Source organism: Crocodylus porosus, unplaced genomic scaffold (genome assembly GCF_001723895.1).
Source record: "Crocodylus porosus isolate Cpor-Errol unplaced genomic scaffold, CroPor_comp1, whole genome shotgun sequence".
Taxonomy (NCBI): Eukaryota; Metazoa; Chordata; order Crocodylia; family Crocodylidae; genus Crocodylus; species Crocodylus porosus.
In genome coordinates, this window is record NW_017728950.1 from 59,971,946 (window position 1) to 59,981,153 (window position 9,208).

Sequence of the window (9,208 nt, forward strand, 5' to 3'; positions counted from 1 at the left end):
TGCTTGTTTCCCATACTATGAGCATTTGTGTAGAGGCATTTGAGGCCTCTTGTGGATGTGTGCACTGGCCCCCTACTTTCAGCATTACCCTGGCCCCTGTCGCTTACCTGCGTATATGTTCCGCTCATTAGTCTAGGCTGGGCTGTACTTGTGGGTGTTGCTTGGTTTGGCAGTCCAAGGCTTCCTCCACCCTCGTCTTCCCCTTCCCCCAACGAGCCTAGTTTAAAGCCCGCCGGAGGAGATCCGCCAACCTAGAAGAAAACACATGCTTACCTTTAGGAGAAAGGTGGAGCCCATCCCATCCAAGCATGTCTCTTGTTGTGATGTGCAGGTCGTTGTCGAGGAAACCAAAGCCCACCTCGAGACACCATTCCTGAAGCTGCCAGTTGGTCTCTGCAATGCATGTCACATGCCATCTTCTACGTCCGCTCACTGGTAGGACAGAAGAGAAAACCACCTGTGTGCCTATCTCCTTCATCACGCTCCCCAGAGTGTGGTATTCTGCCATCAGGTGATCAGGGCTTCTCCTGACAGCATCATTAGTACCCACATGGATTAGGACCATGGGGTAGTAATCGGTGGGCTGGATCACAGCCTGGGTCATCCCCTTCATGTCCTGAATCTTTGCTCTGGGTAGCCTGTAGACCTCGCGTGTCGAGGAGTCCTGGCGACAGATGAGGCCCTCTGTACCTCTCAGGATGGAGTCGCCTATGATGATCACTCAATGCTTTTTCCTCTGGGACTGCTTAGCTCCTTCGGCCTGCTGGGATCATGGAGAGCGTGGAGTTGCTTCCTCTCCGGTTGCCTCCTCTCCTTCTTTCTCCTCCAGAGTTGCCAGGGCTTCGTACCTGTTCTCCATCCAGACTGGAGGAACTGGTACTGCAATGTTACAAGCATCCCTGGTTCTGGAGGTGACCGCCTGCCACTCTGCAGTGGAGGGCTCTTCCTTGGGTGTGTGGCCCTGCAGGAAAAGAAGATAAGCCGTCAATTTCATCTTCCACCTCCCTGGTTCCCCTCAGCCTGCTAACCTCCTCCTGGAGCTCCCTCACCTGCGCCTCCAGGTCCCTAAGGCAGGTGCCCACAGGACAGGTGTGGGGATCCCCAATCCCTGCCCCCCCTTGCGGGGCAACTCCTGCAGGCTGGGGGATGGGGGGGCGCCAGCCCCTCCATGGGCTCTGTCTGGGTGGAGGCCTCAGACAAGCCCCGGGTAGGCTGCGTCCCCCAGGCAGGGGCCCTGGCAGCACTCTGTGTCGACACCATCATAGGAGTTGCTGCTTGTTTATGGCTTAGTGCGGTGTTTCACCCTGCCCTAGCAGGAGTCTCCCTCCTGGCCCTTCCTGCTTGCCCACCGGCATGCTGTGTTTGCACGGCGTGGCTCAGGAGCGTGGCTCCCTACTAGCTCAGCTAAGAGGGATCCGGGGGGCTTCCACTCCGGATCCAGCTCAGCTGCATCGGGTCCCTCTGCCCATTTACCTTAGGGGGATCAGCTGCTGCTGCCCCTGCTGCTGGCTCCGCTGCTGCTGTGTCCGCCTCTGTTTCGGGCCAGGTAAGGGGGCACATGTGCATGCGGGACACACGTGCACCTGGATTCCTCCTCTCCTCCCTGCTCCTGGCTCCCAAGTGTGTGACCATGAAAACGGATTTGGTCTTAAACAACTAGATGCCATGAACTTGATCTTCCTTACAGCAATTTTCTTCCTAAAACTTGATTACTGTGGGAGAGTTCTAGTTTTCCTTTCTAAGTATAGCCCCCTAATCCCATCTTTTCCATCTATCTTGCTTTAAAAATCAGAGCCTTTTCTTCTCAGAGAAATGCAAACTGGTGTCACCTTTTTGGGTCAAGATTCAAGTCACCCCTCAGAAAATGTTAGTTCTTAGCTTTCATTCATTTTTTGATTACAGAAAAAAAATAGCAGAGCAGTTCTTCTGTTGCAACAAACTCAGAAAGGCCATGACAGATCAGGATGTTTTTGATACTGTGGAGTCCTATTTAAAATCTGTGGGTTTCTCTTTTGAATCATATAGATGTTTGCATGTTTGTCAGTGGTAATATTGTGGAATACCCCAAAGCATCCTTAAAAGAATCTCACTGCACCCCAGGATGTCATGACAGCTCAGTTAAGAATCACCTGACTGATTGAAAGGACTATATTTTTGAACACCTGTTTGAATACATTAATGCTTTGGGAAATATACTGGGAAAGGGAAAAGGGCTTAAGAATGATAAGTAACCCCATTCGCTATCAGTTATACACATTGTTATATTTTGCTGATTGATCTTGCCTTTGAGTACTGCACATTGCATTTTGTTCTTCAAAACTGAACTAAGACCCTTGATGATAATGGAGAAACCAACACTGAGCTTCTTTGAGAACACTATTCTCAAAGAACTGTCAGGGTTAATATGTAACACTGACACTTTTAGCAATATCTCACCACCCTACAGAGAAAAAGCTCTTGTTAGTTGAACTGGAAGGTTGAAACGTCTGTGTCTAAAATATTTAGAGAATCCTATCTTTCCCATTAGATACAAAGCAGTTGTTACAATTCTTCATTTATAAAACTCCATGAAGCAGTATTCACCCCGGCCATAGACTTTGAAAGTATCTTAGATGAGGAAGTCACTTCTGTTTGCTAAACCTGAAAAAAAATTGTTGGACGTTATCATGTGAATGACAAGTTGAAGCCTAAACTGAATAACTGTCTTAAGTCAATAAATGCAGCAGATCTCAGTGTAGAATATTCAAGTATTGAGGATACAGAGAACTGAGTACAGGCACCCTGACATCTTTCTCATTCTGTTTTTATTCTTTAATGTTTAGGTGCCTTGACCCAAGCCATTCGCAATTTTGCAAAAAGCCTTGAAGGTTGGCTTTCCAATGCCATGAACAATATTCCACAGAGAATGATACAAACCAAGGTAAATTAAAGAACCACTGTTTTTCTTCACTTTAGTCTTGAACAAAAGTGGCCTTATGTAATAGTGTATTGGAATGACATTAGCAAAAATAGCAGTAGTTTAATAATGACAGCAAATGATTTTATATTTAGGCTGGAATCCAAACATAAAAGAGGTGTGGGAAATTAGTTTATTGACAAAACAATATAAAAGAGAAAAGGAAAGACTGTTTAATCTTGAGTATAAGTGTTTTGTTTCATAAATAAAGTTCACAGAAAATAAAGTAGAAAATATTGTCAAGGAACAAGTTGATCTAAAATTAACATAAATGCAATATAATACTAGGAAATGAATTTCTTCATAGGTTGCCGCTGTAAGTGCCTTTGCCCAGACTCTGCGAAGATACACATCTCTTAATCACCTGGCTCAGGCAGCTCGTGCCGTGCTTCAGAACACGTCTCAAATTAACCAGATGCTCAGTGACCTCAACCGTGTTGATTTTGCCAATGTCCAGGTAAACAGTGATTTTAGAGAACAGAGTTTTATAAAATAATCCCTGTTATTTTCCTCATAACTCTGAGCATTAGTATTAGCTTTCATTCTACCACTGACAGAGTTCAACAAGCACACATTTCAGATTTTTGTGAGTGGTTTTCTGTAAACCTTCAGTCCCCTAGAAGGAAGGACACCAAGGCTGTTCTGTGTTTTTATTTTCTCTGGGGTTTCTTATTTTCAGCCAAATATGTCAGGCTAACATAAATTTATGGAGACGATAATACAGAGTCCATTGCTATTAGAACCAAGGTCTCTCTTTTAAGATGAAGTATATGGCCATGGTCTGCTGCACATGTCCAAAAGTAGCTAGTTGTTTTGCCAAGTGTCTAGTGAAAGTGCCTTCCCAACCTTATTTAATCATGAGAGTAGTACTGTTGTACAGTAATTAAAAAGGTGCATTATAGAATTTAGACTTTGATTCCAGTTTCTCTGCAAATGTTTTATGTGCCTGACTAGTCTTTGTTCAAACATCACATCTTTCTGTTACTGTGCCTGCCTCTGTGGTGCCTATGCCCCTCCTGTCCACTTGTTTCCCTCTCCTTCCTGTCCCTGCCCCTTCCCCCACTGCTCTGGCTCTGGTCCCACCTAGCCAGGCAGCAGCAGTTGTGGCAGTGGCAGCTCCAGCCCCAGTCCCAGCCCTGGACCAGAGCTGCCGCTGCCACTGCTGCCTGGCTGGGTGGGAGCTAGAGCCACCATGTGCTGAACAGGGTCAGAGCCACAGTGGAGGGTAAGCAACAGCAGGAAGAGGGGAACAGGTGACAGGCTGAGAAGTGGGGGTGCAGTGGCTGCAACTCCAAACCTGAGCCTAAGCACCTTGCAGCATCTCCTGTCCTCACCTCTCTCACCTTGTACTCAAATCCAAGACAAGGGGCTTTTTTCCATATGTTGACTAAGAAAACTCATCTTGGATTGGAGTAAAAACAGTACTTTGACTTAGCAGATAGGTCTTATCTCTTTAGTTGACTCACTGAGATTCCCTCCTTTTTATTATACTCTGTGACTATTCTATCACTATTCCCACTGTATTATTACTGTGCTACCAGCAACATAACCAATTCCTTAAGTTTTTATTAGAAAAATTAGTAATAAGAAAAGTTTAAAAAATCTCATTTGAAAATCAGTATTTCAGAGTTTCAATTTAAGGGTTTTTTATTTCCTAAGTTCAGTAGTTTTGAAACCCATTTGAATACTTTATTTTTTTCACCATTTTTTAAAATGAGATTGTGGAATCTTAAAAATGAAATGGGTGCATTAATTTACCTAGCACAAGTAGCTTGTCTTCTGTTCAGTTAATTGCCTAATCCTTCGAATGAACTTTCTTCTGTGACTATGTGAATAAACCTCATGTACTGATCTGCCTTAAAGAGTGCCATGTACTGTTACAGGAGCAGGCTTCCTGGGTGTGCCAGTGTGATGACAACATGGTTCAGAGACTAGAAACAGACTTCAAGATGACTCTACAGCAGCAGAGCACTCTGGAGCAGTGGGCTGCCTGGCTTGATAATGTCATGATGCAAGCATTGAAACCATATGAAGGAAGACCCAGTTTTCCAAAAGCAGCAAGGCAATTTCTGCTAAAATGGTCTTTCTACAGGTAGTACCTAAAATGCTTCTAAATTTTTTTTTGCTGTGTTTTATACTTCACTCTTCATTTGTATGTACACATGCCCACATACTAACATTGCGGAAAAAATGAGATCAGATCATGCAGTCCTAATGACCGAAGGTCCCATGTTATTCTACAGAGCAGGACCACTACTATATTAACCTAAATCCAAGACAATGCTGAATTTAAGGTGACCCCACAGTAATTAAATTCTATATCAGTGTAGGCAACCCCCACCACAAGTGCCAGAGTGTGACACACCTTGGGGAAGGGGCCAAGGATGCATGGCCACAACAAGGATCAGGCCCCTCACAGCTCACCTGCCAACAGCTTCCCTTAGCACACCAACATCATAAAAGTTGAGCATGTGCGTGTTTTTGGCACCCTGTCCAAAAACATTGCTGACCTCTGTTCTATATATTGTATTTACTCAAATAAAAGATGAGGTTCCTCCCTCCCCATCTGCATGGGGGAAAGCCCCCCATCACATATGAAGTGGAGCGGGGTGCAGGCAGCTGCTATAGCTCTGACTCTGGCCCTGACCCTCTTTCCCCTTTGAAGCTTCTCCCCTACCCACACACTTCCCTCCCCCTTACTGTCAGGCACAGCTCAGCTCTGGCTCAGGGGTCTTTTCTGGGCATGGAGCACATGGAAACTCCTTCCCCTGCCCAGCCAATCAGCAGTGCCAGCACTGCTGCATGGCCAGGCAAGAGCTGAGCTTCTACCTGCTGTGTTCCAGGGCAGAGCATCCTGAGCAGCATCTGACAGTATGGGGGTGAGGGGAAGAGGCAGAGACTGGGGCGAGCTGGGAAGGAAGAAGCAGAGACTGTGGGGGGGAAGAGGCAGAGACTGGGGCAAGAACAAGGAGGGGCAGAGACTGTAGGAGCTGGGGTTTGGAGGTGCAAGCAGCATAGGGGCAGGAAGATGGCAGGGAAAAGTGGCAAAGCAGCCACCTGACTCCCCCTTCTAGCCAGTGTTTTCTCTGCTGTAGCAGTGTGTGGTGGGGTGGAGGGTGGGTTAATTCAGGACAACCCTCCAGTACTTAGATGCTATAACTGAAAAATTGTAACAAATTCATACATTTTATAAATACAGACTCATTATTGGGGGTCTTCTTTATATTCAGGGTTGCCTCATATTTGAGTAAATACAGTATATAAAAAATTTATAAATTTGTTTACAATTTTCCAAATATGGAATCTAATTAGTGGAGAGCCATCTTAAATTCATCTAACCCATCATTACAGTGGAGAAAGTGCAGGGCACGCAGTGGAGGAGGCACTGGGGGAGGCTTTAGAGAAGGCAGGCAATGGGGGAGTCAAGCCACCTGATGCCTGTCCCCCCACCAGTTGCCCCCACTTTTCCCTGCCTGCGTCCTAAGCACTTGCACCTCACCCCACCCCCCACACCTAATGGAGCCTGGGCTGAAGCTACCACTACTGCCGCTGCTACTGGGCCGAGCTCGAGCTGGAGCTGGAGCTGGAGCTGGAGCTGGAGCAACCATGTGCTATGTGTCTTGAGCTGGAGCAGGGCCAGAGCCCTGCCAGAACTAGAAGGAAAGTAATGGGGAACAGAGGCTGTGGGGGGCCAGAAGGTGGGGATGCAGAAGCGGCAGAGGTTGGTGGGGGGGTAGACAACATTGGGGCAGATGCCAGAGGAAGCAGGGATGGGGGTCAAGTAGCAGGAGGGCAGGGGGCGTAGGCAGGAAGGAAGGTAAGTGGTGGAGGGGATGGACAGCAAGAGGCATGGTGTGCAGGGACAAGGTGCAGGCTGCTTGACCCCCCGGCACCTTCTGCCCTCCCCCAATAATTAAGTTCTAGGCTGGAAAATTAAAACCAATGTATACATTTCTCATGTATAGAATCTGATCAGTGGGGGGTCATCCTAAATTCATGTTCCTCTTGGATTCAGGTTTACCTGTGGCTGGCAACCTAAAATTAGCTCTCCTTCTCTTACCAGAATAGAGCCAGCAAATAAAGTATATTCTATGTGTTTCTGGTTGGTATATATGCGTGCATTGCATTATTCAGGGGTATAGGCTATAGCCGTGTTGGTCTAAGGACATAGGCAGACAAGGTTCTTTGGGTAAATCTGATCTCTTTTATCAGATTTACCCAAATCAGTAGTAAGATGGTCAAGTTGGACTAGTAAAAGAGATCAGATTTATCCAAAGCATTTTGTCTGCTTTGCATTATATCATTTTTTCTATCTACGTAAAGTACATTGACAGAATTATCATAATACCGTGTCTGTTGAGCTCTTTTTTGTTTCTTTTTTCCATTTGAGGGCCAGGTTTTCAAAGGACTGTTTTTTCATGTGCCAAATTCATGTGTATGCTTTTAAGTGTGCACACAAATTGGAACACTCTCACAGACCCACCAGAGATTTTGCTTGTATAAAAAAACTTCTACCCTTGAAAATCTGGCTAATGTTTTTTAAGGCAGATTATCTCACAGGTAATTTTTTAGAGAAAGGGGAGAGTTTGTTGCAAAAATGCTTCTGTAATGCTCATAAAACATAACTCACCTAGTTTATTTAACCCAGTCTATTTGAAAGTTAAACCTAGTCTGTTTGACTTTTGAGAAGTGTTTTGTATTTTCAGAATAGCTCAATGCATCGTATCTGTCGTATTCGGGCAAACAGTATTCTTAGCATCTTTTTTGCATTACTGTCTTTGACCTTGCATCCCACAGCAGAGGAATTTGTGTTTGCAGATGTTTGTGTCAGAAGTTTCTGCTTGGAATCAGTTCTTCTAATGGATAAAGCATGTAATTGTAACCATGAGTTGTCATGTTTATTTTATATCACCACATATAACTATAATATTTTCCATTTCTAAACAGTTCGATGGTGATTCGAGATTTAACCTTGCGCAGTGCTGCTAGCTTTGGCTCTTTTCATCTGATCCGCCTGCTTTATGATGAATACATGTTTTACTTAGTAGAACATCGTGTTGCTCAGGCAACTGGAGAGACACCTATAGCAGTTATGGGAGAGGTAAGCTACTGTATAAGAGACGTATTAGATTTAAATGAACTTAGAGTAAAACTTAGCAAAATTTCTGAAATGGCTATATAAATGTGCATTTTCAACATATAAAAAGAAGATTAGTAACATATCTGCTGTAGGCAGATGCATGGTATCAGACGTCAAAAGTCTCATTGTATATAGTAAGTTTATGTATAGAAGTCTTTTGGTTTTGATAGTCATATGAATAAAATGAAGCCTACACAATAGGTATTTGCAGAATTGAGACATAAAATGGGTACCAACCATATTCTTTGCGTTTTACAACACAAACATCTCACACCAGTCAGAAAAGACCCTGACAAAAATGTCAGATATGTATCTATAGATATATAAATATATATTTTAAAAATAGAAGTTTAACTCTATATTTTACTTACTTTCACCATTTTCATTGCTGAAGCATTGTCTTCAGCATTGATTTCTGTTCTGTAAGAAAGGACATAACAGGTCTCTCTGGGACCAGAAAGCATGTTGGTAAATTAAATGAACAGTCTCTCCTTTTGGCTGTTCATGATATCCTCACCTCTACATTTTTTGTCAGAGAAACAAGCCAGCTGTAAAGATTTTTCTGCATGTAGCCACATACGTTGCTATGCTGTCATTCAATCCAGACCTGTCCATCAACATTGTCCAAGTGCACCTAGTGGCTGTCTGAGCCCACTGTCTTCTGGTCAGTGTCCAGAATGGTTTTTTTCTTACCTGGCAATCCTGCAATTCATAGAATCATAGAATCATAGAAGTAGAGTCGGAAGGGACCTTGTAGTTCTTCAAGTCTGACCCCCTGCCTGGGTGGGAGAAAAACTGGGCTCAAATGACTCCAGCCAGGTACGCATCAAGCCCCTTAAAGATCCCCAGGGTAGGAGCCAGCACCACTTCCCTTGGAAGTTGGTTCCAGCTCTTAGCTGCCCTAACTGTGAAGTAGTTCTTGCGCATGTCTAATCTAAACCTACTCTCCAATAATTTGTGTCCATTATTCCTTGTCATGCCAGGGGGCACTAGGGGAAACAGCGTCTCCCCCAAACCCTTCTGGTCCCCCCTAGTAAGTTTATAGACTGTCACCAGGTCCCCCCCTCAGCCTTCTCTTGTGAAGGCTGAACAGGTTCAGGTCCCACAGTCTT

General features: G+C 44.7%; 1 protein-coding gene across 2 annotated transcripts in view; it reads left to right on the top strand.

Annotated features, from left to right (window-relative positions):
* Nucleotides 1-9,208, top strand: part of RFX3 (regulatory factor X3) — a 146,958-nt gene that overhangs the window by 128,333 nt on the left and 9,417 nt on the right. For both annotated transcript variants that reach the window (XM_019555123.1, XM_019555124.1), the window contains 4 exons: nucleotides 2,823-2,920; nucleotides 3,264-3,413; nucleotides 4,840-5,048; nucleotides 7,904-8,057. In XM_019555123.1, coding sequence (XP_019410668.1) covers nucleotides 2,823-2,920; nucleotides 3,264-3,413; nucleotides 4,840-5,048; nucleotides 7,904-8,057 — 611 coding nt within the window. The remainder of the gene's footprint in view (nucleotides 1-2,822; nucleotides 2,921-3,263; nucleotides 3,414-4,839; nucleotides 5,049-7,903; nucleotides 8,058-9,208) is intronic.